The 27,216-nt window shown below is 39.2% G+C and overlaps 1 protein-coding gene across 1 annotated transcript in view; it reads right to left on the reverse strand.

Annotated features, from left to right (window-relative positions):
• RAD50 (RAD50 double strand break repair protein) overlaps positions 1-27,216 on the reverse strand; it is a gene marked incomplete in the record, with an annotated part of 1,663,481 nt that overhangs the window by 1,557,170 nt on the left and 79,095 nt on the right. Inside the window, 1 exon segment of the mRNA XM_044069198.1 lies at positions 23,659-23,742. Within this exon segment, the coding sequence (XP_043925133.1) occupies positions 23,659-23,742 (84 nt within the window).

A 27,216-nucleotide genomic window follows, 5' to 3' on the forward strand; every position in this document is an offset into this window, starting at 1 on the left:
CAGAAGCTGCTTGAAAGATGGTGTCAATGCTGGGGGGGGGGTCATAACAGCAGATAAGCAAATAAAATTGATAACAAGGGTAGATATGAATACCATACACTCACAGCCATCACTGCTTTGCCCTGATTCTCTACATTTTCAAGGTGCTCATGGACTTTCTTTCCAAATAACTAAGGACCCAAGAAGGGAAATCCCACAGAAGTTTTCTTGGCAAAGACTGACAGCCTAAGTCTTAAGTGCTGGAGGATGACAATACTGGATTCTGCAGTTCCTTCTGAGTTTTAGGTTATGTACACCAGGAGGTTGCTCGTGTTAAAATAGATTGCAGCTTGGACACTAATGTCTCTTTTGAGGATCATACAGCAACCACTTTAATGTCTGGTGCATTTCCCAGGCCATATCCCACTGAAAATACACTATATACATAATTACATCATTAATACAACTGATGGAGTGAGAATTTGGTTTCTTTGACCTTATCCTATGCCAGTCATATTAGGAATATATATGTGACATCATTAGAGTCAACTGGCCCATTTTAACAGCTGATGACAGGGTCAAGGATGTAGTTGGGGAAACACCATGTTTTAGGTATAGGAATAAGAAATCTTTTAAAAGACAGCTTTGTTATAGAAGTGCTAATCCAGCCACTATGTCATCAGCTGAATATAGCACTAGTTGTTGTAACAGATGTAATTTATGTTGCTATATTGACACTTCCAATAGCTTTATACATCTTCTCTCTGGCCTTGCCCTCAGATTTAAGGTTACAGCAAATTGTCGTACCTCTGATATTGTTTATTTAGCAACTTGTTCATCATGCACCGCTTTTTATGTGGACATAACTAACCATCCATTTTTTGAAAGAATAAGGGAGCATGTTTATAATATACGGATAAGTGATATTAGAAATGCTTTGGCTAAACATGTTACTGAGCTAGGAGATTTCTATACTTTTAATTTTAAAGTTATAAAAGATGTTAGATATTGTCCTCAGCTGGGTGATTTTTAGGAATTTTACTGAAAGCAGAAAGTTGTACTAAACAGTCAAGCTTCAAGCAGACAAGACACCTGGCCTTTACAGGTTCATAGGTAGGTACTAGGCTATCTGCCCGAAAGCATTTATAAGCCTAGCCAGAATGTGTTGGCTTTGACCGCCCCTTAGATTAGTTCCCTGTGCCTCTGTCCAGCAGAGCCACTGAAGTGATCCCCAGGGTAAACTTTCTTTTTCCCATCCATTTGTCAATATTTCTCTTGAAAAGTGTTAGCAAGGAGGTCTGCCTAATGTAGATTGGAATCTTGTTCCAAAGCATGGGAATTCTCTGTGACAGGACTCTATCCCTCCAGAACATCCTATTTATTGTTGTGGTGAGGTTTAGATCCCTAGAGTGTGTGGCTCGAGGGGATAAGCTTTTCTTTAGGTGGAGCATGTCGATCACTTCTGGGTTGGACATGGCCTTGTATGTCAGGCAGAGATCACCTCTGAGTAGGCGGTATGCAACCAAGTACAACTGGAGTTTCTTCAGTCGAGCTGCATAGGGCATCTGTTTGAGGCCAGTGATCCTCTTGGTGAGGTACTTTTGTGGTCTATCCAGCTGCTGCAGGTGTCTTGTAAGATACATCCCAAATGGGGCGTTGTACTCTATGATGGGTCTGATGAGCGATGAGTAGAGGGGCACAATGACCTCTTTTGATCTGGATGCAAACCCTTTTGTGATAAGGTGTGCCACGTAGGAGGATTTTCTAACCACTTTGGCAATGTGATTGTCAAAGGAGAGTTTCCAATCTACTTGGGTCCCCAGATCCCTTATTACGTCTTCCGTATTTAGGGGACTACCACCTATGTGGTAGTTTGTGGGTACTTTGTTTTTTCCAAAGGGGATGACTATGTACTTTTTGGCATTTAGCTTGAGGCCATGATTTTGACACCAGGCGTCCGTCTCAGTGAGACCTTTTTGGAGGATGTGTGTGTCAGCCGGAAAGTCAATTATAGCCCCTAGTTTGCAGTCGTTTGCGAACTTGGTCAGCCATAGTCCTTCTGTGCTTGCCTGTACCTCTGAGAAGTATAGGGGGTCCTAGGACTGAGCCCTGGGGAATGCCACTTGTAACCGGTTTAGAGTCAGACCTAGCTCCCGCAACTCTTACCATGTGGGTTCTGTCCGTGAGCCTGTTGACAACCCATCTTGTGACATAGGGGTTTATGTTCAAGCTGGTGAGCTTGTCTATAATACCAGAATGGGGAATGTTGTCAAAGGCCTTTGCAAGGTCTAGGTAGGCTGTGTGTACCACCTTTCCCTCGTCCATAGCCTCGTCTATAGCCTTGGTAACTGTCTCAAAGAAGTACACCAGGTTTAGGAGGCATGATCTGCCCTTAACCAAGCCGAATGGGTAGGGTCCAGTGTTTGGAGGTTCCTAATGTCGCTGTTAATGTGTTCCATGATGATGCACTCCATAGCCTTGCAGACCAAGCTAATGAGGCTTATAGGGCGATAGTTCCCAGGGTCTGTTGTGGCTCCAACTTTGTGGAGCAGAATAACCATTGCTGTGCGCCACTCTATGGCTACGTAACCTGTGGAGAGGCTGAGTTTGAACAGTGTGTTTAGGTGAGGGGTTAGTCTTTGAGCTCGTGTAGGACGTAGCCTGGGACTCTGTCCGATCGCACTGATGCTGTGTTTTTGGCTTTGAAGAGCGCTGTTTTAACCCCAAGTGTCTGTGATTTCAGGAGCTCTACATTCTTCTGGTATAGTTATGGGCCCTTTTGGGGGTGAGAGGGGGGTGAAGTTTGCGCTGAACCTGTCTGCCAGGTTGTTGACAATATTGGTTGGTTCAGTGTATTTTGTACCATTCTGCACTAACTCCGAGCAGATCTGAGCATTGCCACTTAGATTCTTGACATAGCTAAAGAATGCCTTGTGGTTATCTTTGGAGTCCTTGGCAATTTTTCTTTCAAAGCTCGCCTTGGATGATTTTATGAGGGATTGTAGTTTCTTGCTGATACTGATCAGGGATGCCTTCCCTACTTGGGATTTTACTCTTTTCTGTACTAGTTTCCTCCTTCTATTGTATAGCTTGTTTATGGCAGGAGTCCACCAGACTGGTTTCCTTTTCTTGGAGGAGTGAGTCTTGGTGTTGCTTGTGATAGCACGATCCATGCATTCTTGTAGGTGCCCATAGAATGCATTAGTAAAGGATTTTGCAGCTTGGACAATGTGATCCTTTAGCATGGGGGCTTTGAAACTTTCCACCTCGGTCTTAAGTAATGTGAAGTTTGCTTTTGAAAAGTTTTTCACAGTGGTTTCCTTATCTGGGGGTGGGGGCAGAATGTGGATATCCAAAGTGATTTGTTTATGGTCAGATCTAACCAGTGAGGGGTTGACCTCCTGTGTGGAGCACAGGTCGCCCATGTTGGTGATGACCCGGTCTAATATGCTGTCACCTCTGGTGGGAGTGTTGACCAGTTGGATCCAGGGCATTTGAGTTTATAAATTCTAAGAAATGCTGGGCAAGGGAGTTAGTACTTGAGTAGTTCTCCCAATTAATGTTTGGGTAATTGAAATCACCCAATATTAGGGTGTTTGGTAGGACCTTTATATTTCCCAGTGTTTCCAGAAATGGGGAATGGGGGTCCTGGAACATGGTGGGTGATCTGTAGCAAGTTACAATTTGAATTGCAGTTTTGCCCATTGTTAGTTGCACGTGGATGATCTCTGAAGCATCCTGCTGTGCCACTAACCTGGAGGTGTGGGTATCCTTGATGAATATGGATATGCCCCCGCCTTTTGTATTTCGGTCCGGGTTCTGTGGCCGAAATGTATGGTATGAGTTGTAGCCTGGTAGTGCTGGGGTGCTCTCTGGAGCCTTTAACCAGGTTTCTTTTATGGCAGAGTTTCTTTAAAGTCATTGTTAAAATCTAGGGATCTGTTTAAATGATGTGTTCTTTTTAATTGAGTAATTGGATGTTGTTTTTTATTGGTGGGAATGAGATGGGGTGGCCTTTTTATTTGTGGTTTTTGTATTGGTTGACTATGGTCTGAAGAAGCACAAGTTTGTGTGAAAGCGCTTACAATGTGATTCAAGTTCACTACATTTTAATTAGTTCATTTATTGGGTTTTAAGTATTTTTATCTTTGCTGTCTTCTGCCGTGTCTCTGTTGCCGTTATTTCATACTTAATATTTTCATAATTTTTTTCGGCACGGTTCATTCCTTATGGGGATTTTTTTTTTACTTTTTTTAGACACTATCTGCGGGACATACAGCACAACTCTCTGGTGTGGAAAACTTCAGAGATTATCCTCTCTAGAATATAGGTCTCTGCCCAGATAGCCTATTCCATATTGTTAATAGAGGATAGTCATCTTTCTTTGGGACACAGTAAAATGTGTCAAGGTTCTCCTCTGCAAAGCTATCCGTATCTGTTAGGATGCCTAATAGGAGGAAATACCCAGGAAGACTGCTGCATGCACAGGCAGGCTTTCTGTAGCCTCCACTGATGGGAGGGAATAGTATCAACCACCAAAGTCAAAGCGGTTTTATTATCTCTAGCTTACTCACCCAAACATGGAGTCATTTAAGGGGGAAGCTGGTAAATTCACTCTGTTCTCCTCATTCAAGCCCTCTACTGGGTAATCTTCATGACAGTCCAAATATTTGTTTTAACTAATGTTTCTCAAGCTCTCTAAGGAGGACAGGACATTGAAATGGAAAATGACCACATGGAAAAGAATGTAGAGGGTAAATGTCAGGAGGCCTGAGAACTCTTCACTTTGCTGTGGAGTTCTGACAGCCCTAAAGGCCTCATAGTCAGAGTTAATCAGTTCTGGTACATGTGTCAAATGTCAGTATATTAGACACCACAGAAACCAGAACCATGGAATACCAACAAATTGTACCAGGAGGCCCCTGCAATGAATATTATGCTAATGATGGTAAAACATTAACATCAGCACCAATGCTAGAAAGACGAGCATCAATGAAGGAAACAAAGGCACAAGCATCTACATGGATAAAACATGCATCCCCAGTGCTGGCACTCTAAAAGTCAACAAGTCAAGACTACAGAAACCTACTTTATCACAGATATAGTACTAAAACTACAAAAAAGAGGTCATTATTGTAGACAAACGTGCCAGGACTGAAGCTGGTGACTCCAGTGATGGCGTCTGACAGATGGTGGCAGCTGATAAAGATTACGTCACTCACAAGGCCTAAATAGGGACCATCAAATTAGGCTGAGGGGAAGATGGCCAACTGATAGCAGCAGTTTTTCAAAGCTCCAAGAAACGAGTATAAAAAACAGGAAATAACTTGTTTTATTTTAGTAAAAATACTTAGAATTGATAGATGAAAGTATAAACTATATTATTAGTAACTTTGGTGAACTTAGGAAAGTTTTTTTCCTGTCAAATTATAAAGGAGAATATATAATTTGAGGAGACTAGCACTTCGAAGACTTATCATTGTGATGTGGCTTTAAAAACAGAAATGCACTTCTCATTCTGATGTGGCTTTAAAAAAAATGCAGCTTGTGACATCTGCTCTACAAGAACTCTCACTAAATATGGATGATTTCAAAGAGAATTTACAAAACCCCAAGGAAAATTGTCAGAAACAAACAGATTCTCTCAAGGAACTTCTACAGCAGCATCAATCCAAAATAATACACTTAGAAGCATCCCTGAATGATCTTGATGGAAGACTAAAGGAAGAAGAAAGTCAGAAAGATTTTCTCATCAAACAAAACATTTGGCTTCTCAGTAAAGTGGATGACCTGGAAAACGGTGAGAGAAGGTAAAATATAAGGATTTTTGGCATCCCCGAGAGAGCTGAAGGAGAAGATATCATTTCTTTCCTGAATACCTGGATTACCTGAAGATATGGAACGGGCATCTGCATCTCTGAAGAGAGTTACTGATAAACCTTCTTGGACTGATGTTAAAAAGAAAAAACAAAAAAATTAATCAAAGACTGCTGCTCCCACTAAATCTCTCAAAGCACCTACTGCAACTGGACTTTAATTTGTTTTATACTTGCTAAATCGTCAAGTAAGGTATGTCATGACAATATTTTTCTTATTGCTTTTCTTTCTATACTTTTTTTTCTTCATATACAAATTAAATAACTGTTTATGGTTTTAGTATATTAGTATAATATTACCGGTTTATTGAGTAATATCATTGAACAGTAAGCTGACATGCTTTATTTCAAATAATATATAGCCCTCTGTCCTGCTAAATGTTATTTTGAGTTATTACACAGGCATAGCCACTGCTTAGATTAATTTATCAAAACTGCTTTGGATACATGGATGTAAACCAAATGGCCAGCAGTTAAATGTGTCGAAAAGAGCACAAAAACAAAAGTAAAAAAATAAAGTCATAAAGCTTTATTAAACACAGACACAGACCGGTTTCTGTGAGGAGTAAGCCTTTTGAGATTTACGGAACCACATTTTCCCCCCTCTTCTAGCCTTGGGATAAGGGCCTGAAGGGAGTGGAAAACCGTGCCCCTACGGCAGTCAAGGTCTTACCCTCTTGTTCACAGCGGGTCAAGGTGTCCTTTACCTTGGGTCCAAACAGAGAGGACCCATCGAAGGGAGCATCGGCAAAGGAAGACTTGAAGGCTTCCGCAAAGTGACACAGGCGGAGCCAGGCTTGTCTCCGTAGAGCAACACCTGTTCCCACCACTCTACTCGCCCCCTCGGCTGCATACGAAATGAGCCTCATGGACGAGTTCGATAATGATGACAAGGTAGTCAGCTGAGAGCTAACCGTCTGGGCCAACTGCTCAGGTAGGTTACCAGAGAGGGTATCTGAAAGTTCCTTGACCAGATCCCTCTGAAGTCTGGTGAAGTGCGTCAGATAATTCAGAGACCTTAAAGTAAAGGCTGCTGAAGTAAGGGTGCGCTTCCCATACCGATCCTTGCTCCTGGACTCTTTATTAGGAGGATGGGCGGACGTAGACGCCTCTGCTTCATCTTGTTGGGTAGCAGATGCCACCACCAGGGCATCTACAGCCACGCCTTTGGAGAGAAATTCCTTTTCGGGGGGGGGGGGGCTGACAGAAATTTATTGGGGCGAGCTGGCACCAGTTCCACAGAATCCGGGTGCTCCCACGCCCTTCGAGAGATCAAATCCAGAAGCTCATCGAAGGGCAGAGACACCCAGGAGGCAGAGGGCTGAGCCCCAAAGGCCTTGAGGAAAACCGACTCCTCAGCAGAAGGGGGTTTGGACTGCCAGTCGCCTCGTTGCTTCAGGATTTCCAAAATGTCCACAAAGGAGACATCATCCGAGGACGACTTGGGGGACCCCTCCGCATCATCGAGGTCGGTGTCCGAGGTGAGAGACTCATCAGGGGAGTCTACGTGCTTCCTCTTGCACTGTCTCTTCCTTGGGGGTTCCTCCGAAGATGCTTCGGAGGGACCTCCAGGAAGAGGGGAACCCCCAATGGGGGTGACCTCAGGCCCCAGGCCTCCGCTGTCTTGAGACAGGGGGACAACAAAGGAGCCAGTCTCCGTGCCAAGGGAAGGTGCCGGTGAGACGGTGGAAGTGGCCAAAGAAGATTTGGCCAAAGCACTCCTCATGGCCCTGAAGGCGGGACCCCCAGAGTCCTGGGAAGGTCCGACCCCCGAGGCCACAACAGTAGACGGCACTCCCGCAGCCGACGCACCGAGAGGGAGGCTCGGAACCGAAAACATCGGTCCCGAAGCGTCACCCCCGGGACCGACCGAGGAGGTCCGTACAACTCTGACCCGGGCGGGGTTGGAGTAAGGGTCGGAGCCGACCCGAAAACCTCCACCGGCTCCACCAGCACCGGCTCCAACGGTGCCGAGGCTGTTGGAGGAAGAACCAAGACAACAGGGTGGGCAATCGGCTCCGGAACCGACTGGGCTGGAGCCGAAACCAACTTTTGGAAGACTGGAGACTGAAACAGCCTTTGAAGTACCCTGTCTATGTCCGAAGCCGACATCCTCGAAGATCGAGAAGAGATCGAACGAGTTCGAGTCGACTTCTCCACCGGTTCCGAAGGACTGGGGGACCGGCTCCGAATCGTCTCGATAAATATCGGTGCCGTGGGAGACTCCACAACCATTGCAATTTCCCTCAAAGCCGAAGTGGACTTCGGTGCCGAAGGGGAAGAGTCTGAGCGGGCAACTCTCATCGGCTCCGTAGACAGTGGAGCCGATGAAGGTGACCCGCCTCTCGAAGCTCTAGCTGTCGGCTCCGAAGCCAGAGGAGTCGAGGCTGGAGGCATCGAGGCAGACCGTTCCGCCCTCGGCTCCGAAATCCGTGGAGCCGATGGAGAAGCCTGCCGATATTTCTTTGTGGCCGGTTCCGACGGGCTGGTCGGAGCCGACAATTTCTTTTTCTTCGAAGGTGAAGAGGAAGAAGATAAAGCCTCTTCAAAAGAAGGTGTAATAAGCCCTTTTAAAATCAATTTGTTTTTCCTCTCTTGGAGGACTTGGGAGGAAAAAGCGTGACAAACGCTGCATGACTCCTGAAGATGTTTAGGGCCTAAACAATACACACACAACGAGTGATCATCCGTTATGGACATTTTGTAGCTGCATTTAGAGCATTTCTTGAACCCAGATGGTCTGTGCTCTTTCGACATACTGGTAGACAAACACTACACAAAAGAGAAACTTTTTCCAAATTTTTTTTAAAGAAAATAAGTAAATAAGGACAAGACCCCCTCTAACAGAAACAGGATTACTTGACCAACTAACACTACAACAAGATTCACAGTAATTTCAATCACGCGCGAGGGCAAGGCCCCTCTAACTAAAACGGGATCCTTTCCCTCGATAAAATGACAAATTTACCACAAAAATACACTAATAATCAATCACACAACAACGATAGCTGTTAAAACAGCTTTTGGGTAGATTAATCAAAAATTTCTGACAGAAATTTTAGAAGAAATAACAACTTAGCTCAGCCAAGTCCGAGACCACATCTTTGCTGTAAAGCGGCAAACGAGATCTGGGGAAGCAGTGGTGGTGCATCCTGGGATGTAGGATAGCTCAGCTAATAAGAGACTTCGTTCTACAGTATAGCGTGCCGAGTCGGAGCCGAGGATCGGCTCCGAACCCATCAGTACAGAATGTAGGCGAGATAGGATCACATAACATCTTTGTTTATTCATTACAAATAGGACAGAGTCCCCAGCTACTTGAGTCCTGGGTGGCCTTAAGGAAGGATATTCCTGAGCACCACAGAACCAAAAGATGCTCGCCCCCTGGAGGCCAAATCCAATTTGTAATGAGAAATAAAGGTATGAGGTCTTGCCCAAGTGGCTGCTGCGCAGATATCATCCACAGAAGCTTGAGAATGAAATGCTACAGAAGTAGCCATAGATCTGGTAGAATGAGATAAGCCTTTATTCTGAAAGGTAAGGAAAGCTTATTCTGTTGGTAGATAAAAGTAATGACATCTCTAAGCCAGGAGGATAAAGTCACTTTGGAAACAGGTTTACCCAATCTGGGTCAAAAACACAAACCACCTAGAATAAATCCAAAAAACACAAATTTGACACTAGCGCCTTACTTTCTTTATTCAGCAACAATGATCTGGCACCTCGGCAGTTCACCTTCAAGGATCAAAGTATAACAAATGCAGCTGGTTTTTATATTGTAACTAACACCCTCTTAACAGGAACCAAAAATACAATTAAACAATGTAAATAATTAATGTATATAACCGATATATACTCTTACACAAATATATAATTGATAAATTCAAATATTATATATCAAAGCAATTTATACAAATTCACAAATATTTTCACAGACTGTCCATATATAATTTATATAAATATAAATAGCTAAACACTTAACCATTTAATTTCCTACATCCAGATTTAAACCATAAGGCTACAATGTTTGAAATTTAAATATCATTCTAGTTTACAACTCAAGCAATTTACTAATATAACCGTGCCCCTCTAGGTAGAAAGGGTTTTGCAAGTACACAAAAAAATAATCCACGATCAGAACCACCATGCATTTCATAAAAATGATTAGCTATAGAACTTAATTCATTATGGTTTATTACATCTCTTAAGATGTTCAAGAACCCGAATTCTGACCATACGTTTGGTTTGCCCTATGTACCACCTTATGTTAGGACAACTGCATCCCCAATGTTTACCACCCCTGTTGACCTGCAGTTAAAATAGTATCTAGAGTTAAATAATTTCCCATTAATCATTGAATCTGAAAAATTTCTCACTCTGGTACATATACTGCAATGGCCACAAGGGAATGTTCCTAATGGTAAATCAATACAATTCTTTTAAATTTTTCCTTTTACTGAATGAAAATGTGACATGTTTGGAGAATAAATGACCCATATTGTCATCTTCAGAAATAATATGCCAAAATCTCCTTATAATATTGACTAAAATTTCAGGAAAAGAAGGAAACCTAGTAACATAATAGAACTTTTTACTCACATCAGTACAACTAGAAAAGTTTGTACCTCTAGATCTATTATTATTATTACCAACTGGCATTCTTTGTGTTTTTAACATGACACCCCCAAGCACAGCTTGCTTACATTGTCATAGTTTTCCCTCATTATACCCTCTCTCTTTTAACCTCCTTTCAACATTGTTCAACTCAAACAATTTTAAATTTTCATCACTAGTACAGTCATAAATTCTCTTAAATTCACCATAGGGTAATGAAACCAATAAGTGCTCAGGGTGCATGCTTGTTGCATGCAAAAACATATTTACTGAAGTTTGTTTCCTATATGGTTTAAAGTCTATGGCTTCAAGATCCCCATACAATGTCGCATCCAAAAAATTCATGGCTTCCCTACTTAAAGTTAAGCCATGTTCATTGTAGTTAGGGTCTCAAAAAATTCCACAAATTCACAAACATCACCCTTACAGATGAAAATGAGGTCATCAATAAACCTCTTATAGAACAAAACCTTGTTCCTATAAAACACGGTTGAACATATGAATTTTTTCTCAAAATATTCCATGTATATTATAGCATATGAGAGTGCATAAGAAGCCCCCATTGCTGTACCCTTAAGCTGCAAGAAAAATTAAATAGTTGTGGGTTAAACTAAACTCCAGCAAACTAACTATTAAGGTTGTTCTGGGACCGTCACCCATCATGTCCATAATAGCTTCCAAATTGGAAATTGTTTAACTGTATTACTGGATCCTGTTAAGAGGCTGTTTGTTACAATATAAAAAACAGCTGAATTTGTTATACTTTGATCCTTGTAGGCGAACTGCCGAGGTGCCAGATCATTGTTGCTGAAGAAAAAAAGTAAGGTGCTGGTGTCAAATTTGTGTTTTTTGGATTTACCCAATCTGGGTCCTGCAAAGGCCACAAACAACTGATCTGTTTTTCAGAAAGATTTAGTCCTGTCCAAATAACAACGCAGCTGCCGATGCACATCAAGGGTGTGCAAAAGGTACTCCCCTCTATTAGAATGCTGAGAGAAGAAAACCGGCAAGTCAATAGGTTAATGGAAAATACAACAATTACCTTGGGCAATAAAGAAGGGTCAGTACGAAGGGACACCCTATCCGTGTGGAAGATCAAGTAGGGTCTCTTGACACTCAAGGCCTGCAGCTCAGATACTCTTTTCGTGGAGGTAAGTGCTACTAGAAGTAAGGCTTTCCATGACAAAAATTTTATATCACATGAATCAAAAGGCTAAAAAGGAGGACCTGTGAGAGACTGAAGCACCAAAGTCAAGTCCCAGGGTTCTAAGAGAGGGTTGACAGGAGGTTTAACGTGTAATATTCCTTTCAAAAATGTTTTGCATAGGCGGTGTGACATAATCGAAGAATGATCAAGTCCATTATGAAAATTGGCGATAACTGCTAAATGTACAGTGATTGTCGATGCTGAGGCTCCTGCATGTAAAAGAGTAGTCGGGTATTGAAGGATCTTTTGAATAGACACAGAGAAGGATCTATGTTCTGATCTGTGGCCCAAATAGAAAACCTAGTCCATTTACTAGAATAAACTTTCCTGGTGGAAGGTTTGTGTGAAACCAGAAGAATTCCACAAACAGGAGATGGGATGTCAGGCAGCTTGGCAATCATTGGAAGTGGAGGAACCAAGCTGTGAGCTTGAGATAGTGGCGGTACGGATGCATCAGTCACTGAGGATGAGATAACAGGTCTTGGGAATGATCTAGGATCCACGAGCTGCGAATCAGATGAGGCCATAGAAACGGGAACCAGACTTGACGGGACCAGTAGGGGGCAATGAGGATCACTTTGCTCCTCAACCTCTGAGCTTTCTGGAGAAAGTTTGGAATGAGAGGAAATGGGGGAAAGGGATACAAAGACCCGGGGGCCAATTGTGCATTAGAGTGTCCCACGGGGGTTCCCCCTGAGGGGGGGGGGAATCAGGGCAACGTAGCTTCTGCATTTGTAGTTTAGGGGGGAAGCAAACAGATCTCATCAAGGTTTGCCCCAGTGTCGGAAGATCCGATCTGCTATTACAGGGTTGAGGAACAACTCGTGAGGCATCAGGATGTTCCTGCTCAGATTGTTCGCAATAAAGTTGCAACTCCTGGGAATGCACGTTGCTATAAGAAAGTGGTTGGAAACTATTGCCCAGTGTCAAATCCTCATGGCTTCCCAACACAGGGGGTAAGACCTGGTTCCACCTTGCTTGTTGATATACCAGACGACTGACATGTTGTCTGACTGAATTGCAATGGTCCCAGAGGGTAGGGATGCATGGAATGCTTGCAATGCTAAGAGAACTTCCCTCAGTTCCAGGACATTTATGTGCAAAATGCCCTTCATGGGGGACCAGGTGCTTGGGCCGTCTTTCCCTGGAAATACCCCCCCATCCTAACAGGGAAGCGTCCGTGGTCACCATGGCCGTGGGCTGCAGAAAACAGAATGGTCAACACCAAAGATTCATTTGTGGCTTCATCCACCATAGCATTTCTTCCTTGTAATGGTTTGTAAGACGTATCATGTGGTCGAGTGGGTTAGTTAGAAATGACCATTGTCTGGAAAGGAGTCACTGCAGGATTCTCATGTGCAGCCTCGCCAGTGGAACTAATGTAATGGCAGCCGCCATGGAGCCGAAGAGTTGCAGTACAAGACGTGCTGGTACATAGGTCTGAGGAAGAAGGTCTTGGATTTGGTGTCTTATTTTCGAAAGTCTGTGAGAGGGGAGAGCAGCTTGACAGGATGTTGTGTCGAAGACGGCTCCAATAAATTCCAGTGCCTTGGTTGGGGACATTTGAGATTTGTCCTTATTGATTGTAATCCCCAAGAGGAGAGTGAGACGTTGAGTGTAAGAGAGGCTGCAGACTAGGAGATTCCTGGATGGAGTGGTAAGGAGCCAATTGTCAAGATACGAGAACACCTGTAATCCTTGTAGTCGAAGATGAGCTACCACAACTGTCACAAACTTGGTGGACACTTGGGGGGTGGGGGGGTGGCTGTCGAGAGACCGAATGGCAGTGCCCTGAACTGGTAGTGACTTGCTCCCAGCCGGGAGCGGTGATCCATCTTTATGTGGTAGTATGCGTCCTGGAGGTCTAGTGAGCACATCCAGTTGCCCCTCCCTAGGAAGGGAAGAATGGACTGCACCATGACCATCCGGAAGTTTTGAGGTTTGATAAATTTGTTCAATAGGCTGAGATCCAGGATTGGTCTCCAGTCCTCTGTCTTTTTTGGCACTAAAAAGAACCTAGAGTAAAACCCGGATCCTGTCTGGTATGGTGGGACTGGTTGGATGACTTTTTTTTCTTAGCAGATTTTCTATTTCTAAGGCTGCCAATTCCCTCTGATTGGGTGGTACATCGGGGATTCATATGACGGGTCTGGGAATTAAATCGAATGGTATATGGTAGCCTCTGGATATTATTTTCTGCACCCAAACATCAGTAATAATAAGATGCCAAGCTGGTAGGTGTAGAGAAAAACTACCCCCGACTGCTTCCAGGGGAAAGCAATCGGGCCGCTGCTCAGGAGCACTGGTAGGGCTGCTGGAGAAAGAATCTCTAGTGCCCTGGTTATGCGGACCCCCTCTACCCCAAAAGGGTCATCTTCCAGCTGAGTTGCCCCAGGGGGATTGTTCACCACGAGTGTCACAAAAAGATCCTTGGGATTTCTTGAACCACATTTTTCCCATTTTTCCTCCCTTCTGGTTCCTGGAGTAGGACTCTGGGGGTTGGAAAAGCGTATGCCCACAGCAGACAAGGTCTTTCTATCTTTCTCACTTCGTGCAAGTGTGGCTTGTACTTTGGGTCAAAAAAGTGCAGATTCGTTGAGAGGTGTATTGACGAAGGAAGATTTAAAGGGGTCTGCAAAGTCACACAACCGCATCTACGCATTATGTCTCATGAAAATGCCTGATGCGGCAGCTCGAGCTGCCCCCTTGGTGGTGTAAGATATCAAACGCATTGAGGAGTTTGAGATGGATTCAAGGGTAGCTAGCTGTGAGGCGAAAAGTGTCACACACCTCATCAGGCAGTACCTCCACCAAAAAGGAAGACATTTCAGAAATTAGGTCTCTTTGGAGGCGAGTAAAGTGTGCCAGATAGTTCAGCGACCGAATGGCGAAGGTCGCTGAAGCATAGGTCTGCTTCCCTAGTCTGCCCATGGTCTGGAACTCCCTGTTTGGAGGATGGACAGTGGAACTATCTTCTGCTAGTTCCCTCTTGGTGGACGCTGCCACGACCATAGAATCAGCTGTCAACTGTTTAGACCAGTAGGGCTGGTCTTTAGGTGTAGATAAAATTTTGTCTGGCCTCCAGGGGACAGGTTCTATGTTTCCCAGGGCCTTCCAAGCAAGCTGCATAATGAGCTTAACAAGGTCATCTGCTGGTGGGTCACCCAGGAAGGAAATGGCAGGGCACAAAAGGCCTGCAAGAACACCACCTCCTCAGAAGAAGGGTTTGAGGACTTCCAGTCTCCCCGCCACTTGAGGATTTCTAGAATGTCTCTGAATGAGATGTCATCTGGGGGAGACCATGGGGACCCTCCCTTCCCCCCTCATCACAATTGGTTTCTTCGGTGACAGATTCTTCCAGGGAATCAAGGTTTTTCCTCTTGCACCATTTCTTCTGGGGTGGCTCCCCAGTGTGATCTTCTGAGGACTCCAGAGAAGGGGTTCCCTTCAAAGGGGGGTCTTGCGACTCCCGTGTTAGGGGTCCCAAAATAGGGGACTGGGACAGCTGCATGCTGGGGGGGGGGGTTCTGATACTGATGTCACTGGTACTGACTGTGATCCTGCGGAGGCAAGGATCCTCTCCATCACCTTGGAAGCAAGCCTTCCTCGAGGAGAGAGGGGAGCTCGGAACTGGGAAAGACAACTTCGGAACTGGGGGTCACACCTCGCCCTGAGGAGTCCACCTCCAGGTGAGGAGCTCAGAGAGGCCTGGAAGCCGTTGGAGACATAGACAGCCCCAGAGAGAAAATATGCGCCGGGCTATGTACCAAGGTACGGATGGTCCAAGCACTGCTCCGAGAGAGCATCGGCTCCACCAGAGTCGATGCAGCAAGGGTGGCCGGTGCAGACAGGGGAGACTGAATGCACCGTGGTGGACATCAGTACAGAGATCTCCGGGACCTGGGTAGAGGTTAGAGGAGGACAAACAGGGGAAGATGTAGTAAAAGATTCCAAGCCAAGAGGGACGGAAGGTCTGGCTGGAATGGGCAATCCTCTAGCTGCCAGAAGCTTGGTCCACAACCCGCATTAGATCTAATTCAGAAAAACTCATGGTGGATCTAAAAGAGACTGCTGAAGGAGAATCAGGTATTTCTGGAAATGAGCTAAACCTCTGCCCCAAAAAAAGGGTCTTAAGTTGGAGAGCATCTTGTCCTTGGCAGATATTCGAGTTTTGGAGCCGACGGAGCTGAAGATACTATCGGCACCGTGGCAGGGGATGGTGCCAAAGCAGGTACAGTCATAGGAGCCAGTGTTGGATCCAAGGACGGCATTAAAGTCAGTGGTGCAGAGGTTGGAACCGAAATAGGGGTGAATATCATGGACGGCACCGAGGAAGAAGATACAGAGCCTGGTGCCAAAGAGGTCTGCTCCGAGGGCGCCGGCGAAGCATGAAGCTGACACGGTTCCATAAGTGATGGAGATGCAGGAACCGTGTGACTCCGTTTTTCCTTATGTTTTTTGGTCTTAGGAGGGGGTGAGACCTCCGGACCCAGATAGAGCCTCCGAAAAAGGTGTCTTGATTAAACCTTTTAAAATAATCTTATTTTTACGTTCTGCTAGTGTACGATTACTAAAACTAGCACAAATGTCAGTCAGCTTTAAAATGATCCACACTCAAACAGTAGACACAACAAGCATGTCCATTCGAGTTGGGCATCTTACACCCACACTTGTCACACTGTTTAAACTCCAACTTAGCTTTGTCTGACATAGTAAGGCAACAAGGCTATCCTATAGAAAAAACAGAAGAAGGGAGAGAAAAAGGTGAGAGAATACCAACGATGGTATTTAAAAAATACCACAAGTGGTAAGGAAGGGCCTATCAAAGGCAGGAGAGAGGGACAGTACCAATAATGGTAGAAATTAAATTACCAAGGTAAAGGGTAGGGAATAGAATTAGGTTATAGGCGACAGTGAGAAAAGGCTAAATTGACTAAAAAATAAGAAATTTGGAGGAGAAACTGTCTTAAAAATTACAATTTTCTACTTAGCTTTGAGAGAGATGGCTAGCACGTCTGACGAGGAATGTGGCAAACGAGATCTGAAGCAACTAGGAGAGGGGCATTATGGGTAAGTCTTAGCTGAGAGTTTTTGGTTGGCGCAAGCTTGGAAACGGCTGTATTGGTTCCGAAGACAGAACCGAAGTCCTATTTGTAATGAATAAACAAAGATTTACATCAGATGTGAAGCTTTCTTACTTAGCTCATGACATCATGCATTCTATGCATGCAGATCAGATTACATTACATCTAATGTGTAAAAGCAAGCCTAATTGTGAATGTCAAGTCTCTGATTGGTTAATATATCATAGAAGGCTTCTTTTACAAGAATTGTGAGCTACACTGTCTGCAAACATATTCATGGTTCCCTTTTATAATAGTGACTATATTTTGTGATTTTTTATATATATATATATATATATATATATATATATATATATATATATATACAGAATGTTATTTTTTCTTGTAAACAGTTAATTATAGCCACTATTTCTAGTGAATATACTGGAGTTTTTTATAAATAGATCTTTATAAATAACTTTCCTATGCGGTTAGCATAGGCTTATACATTTACAGGAAATGCTTATGACTAATGGTAATAACTGTAAGGATACTCAAACACCATACTAAATCTTAACAAATATATGTATGAATAATTTGGATTGAACTATAATCACTTTGCATTTAATATGTTGATTTCTGTATCCTAGATATTATTTATATTTCAGATGTCATGCTTTCAGTTATTATAAAGTCATGTTTTTTAGTATATTAGCACTTTATGACAGGGAAAGAGCTCAGTAATATCTATGACTTGTGATAACACAACAAACAAGTTATGAGTTTCAGTATTACCCTATTACTATGGTAGATATTTACAGCTATCTCTATCTTAATTTTGTCTTTGAGTCATTCACTTTTAAGACCCGTTATCCATAGTAAGTTTTATATAAATAGTGGTTTTTACTATTTTTTTGTCATTTTAACTGATGCCAGTTAATTATTATTGATTTTAGTCAGTTATTTAAACATCTGCTATTCCAAAAGTTTAAGAGTTAATTAAAGACATATGTATTATGGAATATTTCTAAAAATCTAAGTTAACACATTTTGGGAATGTCACACACTCACTATCTGCTAACACCCAATTCTCATGAATTTTTAGTGGGAGTTTGTCATGATAAGATTTATTCACAGGGCAAGTAAATACAAATGCTAAATGATTCTTTGATTTGTTCTGCCATTTTGAAGTTTTTATTAGAACTAATGCAGATGACATGCTTAGGTATTTTGGATAATCATTTAGATTGTTAATAAAGCTAATGTTTCCTTAGTCTATTAAGCACTAAATTCAGATTATATATATATATCCTAATATGTGTCTTGCTTCCTCAGTGAATAATTACTGTATAAATGTTTAATGTTTCTAACAATAGTGTATGTAACTCATCTTTAAAATCTAACTGAAATTAATATCTGATTAGTTATTTATCACTACTATTTTTCTCTTAATTTATAATATATTCTCCATTTTTATTTTGTTTTCATGGGCTCGAGCCAACAAAGGTTGATGGTTAGGATAGGTTGTCTAGCAGATTTAATTTTGTTTGCTAGACTAGGAATGTATCTCATTTTATGTATAGGGTGGATTAAAGTTTATATCAAAATGAAATATGCCACTTTTTTGTTATTTAAAAGTTTTTTTTCTAGTTTGAAATGCCTGACACAATTGTTTTATCTTTCATGGGGAAATTTCTTTGGATTGAGATAAATAGAAATATAACAACTGATATTCTGCTGTCTATTCAGGAAGAGTATTATGTATACAAAATTATATTAATACAAGTGTCTTTATTATTTATCTTTAAAGAATTATGATATGGATTTAACTGATATCTTTAAATACTAATGACTTAAACAACCCATATAAGAGAGCCAACCTACTAAGGTATTTTAAACTAAACAAGGCTCAAGTAGTTGTTCTCCAAGAGACACACTTTAAAATAAATGACACACTTATGTGGGACCCTAAGGAATACACAATACTTGCTCAATCTTCTTATAAAAATAAGACCAGAGGAGTAACAATTCTATGGAAAAAGACTTTCTTAAATCCCCAAATAATTTACAAACATGTACATAATGATGGACTCATGGCCTTAGTTATACTTAAGTTTAATAATAGAATTTGGACCCTGGTTAATTTATACTGGTTCCCAGATATGGGGGTTGGACTAGCTAAGAAACACTTAGACTTTATTACAACTACTTCTAAAGGCAATATTATACTAGAAGGTGATTTCAATTGTATCACAGATATTACAGAAACTACCAACAAGAACTCTCCTAGACTATTGTCCTCAGCCAAACAGTTAAAAAATGGACAGAAATGTTTAAATTAAAAGATGCCTTTAATGCTTTGGGACCAAATTCTGTACTATTCTCACACTAGGACTACAGACATGGTACCCAAACTATAATAGATACAATTTATATCTCACAAGATCTTTATTATAAAATCTTGAATTTTTCAAAACAACCTTGTCCCTTTTCAGATCACAATTCCCTGTTGTTAACAATACACTTGGAATTCAATCAATTAGTTATCAATTCAAGGATTCCTTCATATATCGCAAAAATTAAAGACTTTAAATCGTGATAACTTCTGAACTTCAGCTTTTCTTAGAGATTGATTATAAACCTGAAGCAAACACAATTATGGTTTGGATTCTTTTAAGGCCTGTCTATATGGTAAAACCATTAGCTGGTACAAAAATAAAATTAAAGAATGGGACTCAGAGTTACAGCAACTCTGAAATCAAATATCTCTTAAATCTAATAAAAACTTAATTGCTACAGATTATAAAAAGAAAATAGAAGAAGCAAATAAGAAATACAATGAAATATTATCCCATAAAACTAAATTAACTATGGAAAAACTGAAATTAAATTCTTATGCTACCTCTCCTAAGCATCTTCATAACCTACCTATGAAAGTTAAGAAACGATCAAACATTAATAACATTGATAGTATCTTTCATGATAGGGAAAAGGAAAAAAAGTCTCAGACATATGGGTCATTCTGGAGGCTTTTATCATTATGCAGAGCATCATAAAGATAAAATAAGTACAAATAAATGTGAGAAGTTAGATAATATAGTTCCCAACATAACAAGAATTCCCGAGGAACTTAAGCTAAATCTCCAAAAACCTATTTCTCAAAAGGAAATTATAGATGGGATTTAAAGGAAGTCTAATAAAGTACCTGGAATAGATGACTTAATTATCAAAATGTATAGATTGTTCCCTTCTTCTATAATTTCTCTTCTACATAAAACCTTTCTTGAAGTTTAAACATTAGCAAATATTCTTCCTCCTTAGAGATATTCTCTAATTCCCCCTATATTAAAAGAGAATAAGGAACCTAATCATTGCAACTCATATAGACCAATTTCTTTGCTGAATAATGATTACAAACTATTTATGTAAATTATGGTCAATAGATTGAAAATATTCATATCTAAAATAATTAATGAAGACCAAACTGGTTTCATATATAACAGGCATACACAGGATAATATTAAAAAGAGTATTAACTCTGATAGATTACCTCAATAGAGGAAACCATGAAGCATTGAAAATAGGTCTAGCTATTCAAAAGGCCTTTGACTCCTTAAATTGGGGTTATTTATTTAAAGTCTTGCAGTTATTTGACTTTTCCCCCCTTTTTATAACAATGATAAAGAAAATCTATAAAAATAACCTAGCATATGTCAAGTTAGGTCCCTTTACTTCCAAAGCAATCCATATCACTAGATGTACTAGACAAGAATGTCCCATATGTCCCCTATCCTATTTGTTCTGGCCATAGAAATACTTGCCATTTTAATACATAATAACCCAAAAATAAGAGGTATAAATATATATGACCAATACATTTCTAAAATAATGATGTTTACTGATGGTGTCTTACTTACCTTACCCAACTCTAAGGAACTATTAGGTGAAGTGGATATAGTAACAACAAATTTCCAAAAAATCTCAGGACTCTCCTTCAACAAATCTAAATCAAAATATTTATTATTAAATAAAAAAAGAACATACAGGGTTCCAGTTAATCATATTATTGGAAACCAAGTTTCAAATCTAGACTATTTAGGAATGGACCTAGGCAAGAATATAGAGGAAACCTTACAGAATAACTATGCTAAAACCATAGACTTAATCAAGACATTAATAAGCAAATGGAATAATTTGTTTATAACATTTGATGACAGGTTACAACTGATAAAAATGGTTTTGTTACCTAAAGTATTATATATAGCACGGGCCCTTATACTTCCACAAGGAAAGAAAATCCTTAAAGAAATCACTTCAAATCTGATGAAATTCCTATGGTACCCCAAAAGAAAGTGGCATATTCTCATCATAAATCAGAAAATGGGAAAAGGGGGGAGGTGAAATTCCCAGAGATTGAAACTTTTATAAAGGCATCTGTAATTACAATAGTAATGAATTGGATAAATCCTAGATACTCTTCCAGTTGGAAACAGTTACACTCCATTATACTAACGAATGAAAATTATTCGTCAAGGAATGCTTTGGTAACTGACAAAGATAAGATATGGCACTATTTAAATTTACAGTATAGTACAACAAAATTAACTAAAGTAATACTAATAAACAATATTTTTGATGTGTTTAGAAAATTCATTAACACAAATTTAGATTTAAAACTGTGGCATATATTTTTAATACCATTTACTATTACACGGGATTTCCCTGATAAAACACAGAGAGATTTTTGGTTCATGGGAAAATAACCCATTTTGCTGGCTGCAATGTACTGAAAACCAACAAAGTATATTGTCACCTATGGCCTATCCCCTAATGACTGGTTGGTTCTTTAGAGTGTCACAGCATGCACTTGGGATCTGTGTAGAATAATACATAGCTCATCCTTCAAAACCCTACCAAAAATTATAAACTGGATTTTTGGAATTCTATATAATAAATATCAATGTTAAGAATGAATTATCATATCTATATAACACTTTGTCTATAAGACAGCTCCTAAAGATTCTTACTGGCAATACCTAACTAAAGGGTTTAAAGTATCATTATGAATGGAAGATAGAACATTTTATTTGCAGTTAAACTAACTTCTTACTCACAATTCTGGAGGATTTTCACTGGAAATTTCTACACAGATCCTTTCTGACACCTGAGAAACTCTATAAATGTAACCCTTCAAACAGCAAGTTATGTTAGAGAAGTCATCTGTCCACTAATGCTGACTGGTCTCATATTTTTTATGACTGTAATAATATTAAACCATATTGGAATGAGATTAACACATTTCTTCAAGCTATCTATACTGATATATTTGTTTTTAATTTTATTAAATGTTGTTAATAGTAATAATTTGAAGAAATACGACCTGTATTTGTTGTAGACAATGTTAGTAATAGCCAGAAAAATGTATAACTAGAAGATGGAACTCTAATGTAGCACCCACAATGGAGGAATTCCTATCATCACTGGGGAAAGGCATACTAATGGAGAAAAGAATTAAAGAGTTAATAACTTTTCCTAAGCCACTGGTTAATAGTCCGTGGAGGAAAGTTTTGAATTTGACTGATACCCTACAGATGGAACTAAACTCTTCCTAACTATCATAGTTTATATATTAACTTACTATTTAACTATAAATGTTTTTATCTGAATCCTTTTTGTCAGGCTGAATGCAAATATTGTTAATGGTTACATGTTATGAATGTATTAAATTATTGTGTTATTTCATCAAAATAAAAATCATTTGAGTAAAAAAAAATTAGGCTGAGGGGAAGAAAACCCACAAGAGACTCCCAGTATCCTGCAGCAGAAAGGGTGGCAGAGGGAGCAGCAAAATGTCAGTCATGAGCTTTAAGAAAAACATCTGCCAGTTTGTCACAGTCTAATAGGCAAAGGCAGATCCTTCATGTACTTAATCTGGATATAACCCCCCAAAACTACAGAACTTTACAACAACATGCAGTAGAACAAACTGTTGATGGCTTTAACTGCAATTTTAGTCACATGTTCAGCCCCAGTAACAGAAGTCAAAGGAGGAAATACGGCATAAGACAAATATACAGTTTTATGGGCTTTATCTTGATTTTAGGAAAGGAAAAGCAGCTTTCTGATATGAAAAATGTTTAACTACTTTAAGTTTCTGTTTAGATGGAAGAAGGACTAAAGATACAGTGGGCTCAATGGACTCTTAGGCTTCTACTGACTTAAATGGCTCAAGTAAGCTAATATATAGATCCCTAAAGCATCTATCCTTAACCCTGGTCAAGTTTACTGAATTAAAAACAGATACATTTCAACTTTTCTTTTTCACATATTGTCGAGAAGTGGACAACCGATTATTGTTTTAATTACAAAGACTTTTAATAACATATTTATCATACAAACCTAATAAATCACTGAAGTGTTTATATTATGGTTTACAGAGTTCTTGTTGTTACATGCCTCACTTACATAATGCTCATCTCATTTATGGTGTTTTTTTCACACAGAAGTGCATTTAATCCTTATAGATTTTGTTCAGTGTTTCTGCCAATTAGCCAATGTCACAGCTGAGATTACCCCAGTTTAGCAGCTCATACACCAAATAAGCAAATGAAAAACAATTAAAATAAGCAGTTACTTGAAATCACTTACATATGCATTTATCAAACTAATGTGCTATGCTTCAATAGTTCCATATTAATCAATGGATGTTCAAGAGTCACAAAAGTGGTTCATTTTGTTGCATAAAAGTTTTACTAAGTGTCCAAGTGTAAACTCCTATGTCCTGTCAACCACAGACATATACATATAGAAGTATAGCTTCCTGGTTATCAAAAATCAACAAAATATAAGACTCAGGCATAAAATGAATTATCAGATAATCCTTCATTTGTGATAAATCAATGAAAACATTCTCACTTACCTTTGGATCATGGACAAAAGTATTTCCTTTTGATCCTGGTGGAAAATCTCCAGTGCAAATATACTTCAGACATTCAATAATTGTCTACGAATAAAATTAAAAATACATAAACCTTAAAACACGGACAGTTTCATTAAAGTGGAGAAACAGAAAGCTTAATACTTAATTGAACACACATTCTGAGTAACTAACCTTCCAGTTCTTAAGACACTTAATCTCAAAGATAAAAAAAATGCCTAAATGATTTCTCTGGGATGAGTCAAGGTGATTAAAAGCACTGTGCATTATTTTAACTACATCATTCTTTACACTTCAGGAGAATAAGATTACTGTTGAGTACAAGGTCAGTATAGTGGTAGAGTGGTTAAGGCTTCTACCTCACAGCTCCAGCATACAGGGTTCAATCATGACCTCCAGTCGCTGTGTGTGTATGCTCTCCAAGCTAAAAAGATAGGTGCATGTAACCAAAGGACCTGTGAATGCACAGAATACAAGAATAGGAAAAAAAAATGGGAAAATCCAATACAACATGGTCCAAAATAACTACTTTTTTTAACCAAGAGATTTTTATTTTTCAAAAAATAAATAATCAAATACATTAAACTTAAAATATAAATATTACAGTGAGTTCTTTAACAAACTGTGCACAATATTTAGAAGCAAAAAACACCAAATGATGCACCAGGAGGATTCCAATAAGTAGTTTTTCGCTTAGTCAAAGTTTAATATTCGCTATTCATCTAACAGACTTCTTTAGAAACTAAACATAAAAACTCAAGTCAGTTAAACATTTAAATAATACAGACAATTAACACCAGCTAGTCAGCACATCACTCTCGTTAAAACGGATTACATCATACTTAAATGCTAATTAAAAGCCATGGAACAAAATAACATGCAAGGAGATGAACTGTTTCAGTATTCAAAACTTTGTTGATTAAAAAACAATAGACTACTGCTGTAGGAAACAACCAAAGCTAATATTTATTAACTGTCACCTTCCTAGTGTTCAAAAAAAACACAATGTTAACAGCATCATTAAGACTTGGTGTAATATAGGAGGCCAGCCTACATTGCCACTTAGCCTCCCTCCAGGCCACAAGATTTCTAAAGTTGCCTCCCCTTATATCCTGCCTAATCACCTCCAACACAGAAAAAGTAAATTATTTCCAGTTAGCAAAACCAAGAGAATGCTTAAACAGAGCATTGTTAGAATTGTTAATTAGTATTCAAGTATGATGTAATCAGTTTTAACGATAGTGATGTGCTGACTGGCTGGTGTTAATTATTTGTATTATTTAAATGTTTGACTGAGTTTTTATGTTTAGTTTCTAAAGAAGTCTGTTAGATGAACAGTGAATATTAAACTTTGACTACGCTAAAAACTACTGATTGGAGTCCTCCTGGTGCATCATTTGGTGTTTTTTGCTACTTGGTTTTGTCTTTGCACCTTTGCCTGGTACTGCTGCATTTTTAGTTATGTACAATATTTACAAAGACCTAATATTTAATATTAAAATTAGTGCTTCAAAATTTTCTGTTTTCATTAGTTAATTCAGTCGCTAATAACATTGTTCTTCAAATATTGATCAAAAAGTGAAATCACTTTAGGGATTTATCTATCTGTTTATTAACAGCCATACCACAGACCAATTTCCAAACTGCATCATCAACTTGGAAAGTACAAAAATCATGTGTACAGTACGATAAATAGAAAAAAATCTAATCACATTGTAGGAAATATCCAATAAAAACACAACCACCATTCAGTACAAAATAATGAAATTAAAGAGACATCATACTACCGAAGGGAAAGAAAAGTGTCCAAGCGCATTACATTTTTTCTTTCTGTTTAAGTTTCTTTTGCCAATCAATAGTTTTAAAGACTATGTCACTATCAATAAATAAACACACCAGAGTTTTATGATTCAAGCAATATAAATTAAGCATTGGATTAGATGTCACTCAAATGTATATGTACAGGCAACTCAAAAATGCAAGTTGTCATTTCAACATAAAAAGCATTATCCTAACATGCTGCAAGGTAAATCACTGCCTCACTTTCATAAACAACTGCTTGATGTTATAAATCTTTTAGTGACAGGGAGATGAAAAGAAAGAAGTCTTCATACTGGACTGACAATAGTTTTAACGGCCACAAGAAAACAATCATTAATTCTTAAGGAAGTTCTAGACAGAGGACATTTATGACATCCCAAAATGTTACCTAGAGCCTGTGATTTCATAAAAGAAAAATTTGCATATAGAATTCATTATCCAAAATATGCCAAAGCTGTTGAAAAACATTCTTAACATGAAAAAAATCATAACATAAGTAATAACAAAATATCAATGTTGATTAACATTGTTTTGTGTTACTTTGTTCCAATAGGTTAAGAAAACTTCACCATACATAAGCGCAGTCTCTTCTCTTGCTACCAGAAAACTACAAAAATCATAACTCCTTTTGCTAAAATGCTGAATGACAGATAAATAAATATCACAATACTGAACAACAGAATAACTGAGTTTATGTGCATCATTTAAGACAATGTCCTCCATAAGTTTTTGGATAACAGCTTTTTGCAAATAAAATTTTTAACAATGGGTTTATGACAAATAGATATATGACCAAAGACATCTCCTTGTTTGGATACAAAGTATGTAGCTGAGCTTTTTGAGTAAAACATAATCCAAAATCATGGTTATTCAAAAAGTCAAAAAAATAAGCTCAACATATCCCATGATTTTTAATGACATTAACCAAATATCGTCCAGGTAATTAAATCACATATCGGTTCTCCCAAAATAATTATTCTCAAGGGATTAGTCCAGGTAATGACATCACATATCGGGTCTCCCAAAATAATTATTCTCAGTGGAACAGAAGTAAATCTCTTCAAAGTAACCCATATATAAATCACGACACATCAAGTTAAAAGATGTCTCCATAGTGGTTCCACATAACTGCAAAAACAAAGAGCCATAAAAAAGAACCTCATAGTAAAACAAATTTCAGTAAATTGTTTAAAAAATTGATATTCAAATTTGATACAAATCAACTCTTTAAAACCCAGATGTTAAAGCAGATAAAACTCTTTTCATAAGATTTTATATTCAAAGTGCATAACCACCAGTCAGCCTCAACCTGCATATCACTAAGTTGTACCCAAGAACCAAGAATTACTACTCTTGTACATGTGAGTGACCTTATGGTAATAATGGTTTAACTTTCTTCAAAAAAAAAAAACAAAAAAAAAAACAGAGCCTCTACTGGCCACAATAGGATGATATGGCAGGCACAGACTTAAGTATGCTAGGAATGGTATAAATCCCAGCTGGAGTGAAATCCAAGACCAACAATTAATTTCATCCCTGCATCAACCCCATAATCTAATAATAATAATAATAATAATAATAATAATAATAATACAATTCTTGGGTTGGGTATAGAAGCAAATTCATGCAATATATAGGATCAGACAACTGTTCTGTATTTTGATTATAATAATTAAGATTTGAAAGAACATTCTGCAGTACCTCCTGTCTGCCTGCATA

Source organism: Protopterus annectens, chromosome 4.part0 (genome assembly GCF_019279795.1).
Source record: "Protopterus annectens isolate FY-2018-M chromosome 4.part0, PAN1.0, whole genome shotgun sequence".
Taxonomy (NCBI): domain Eukaryota; kingdom Metazoa; phylum Chordata; order Ceratodontiformes; family Protopteridae; genus Protopterus; species Protopterus annectens.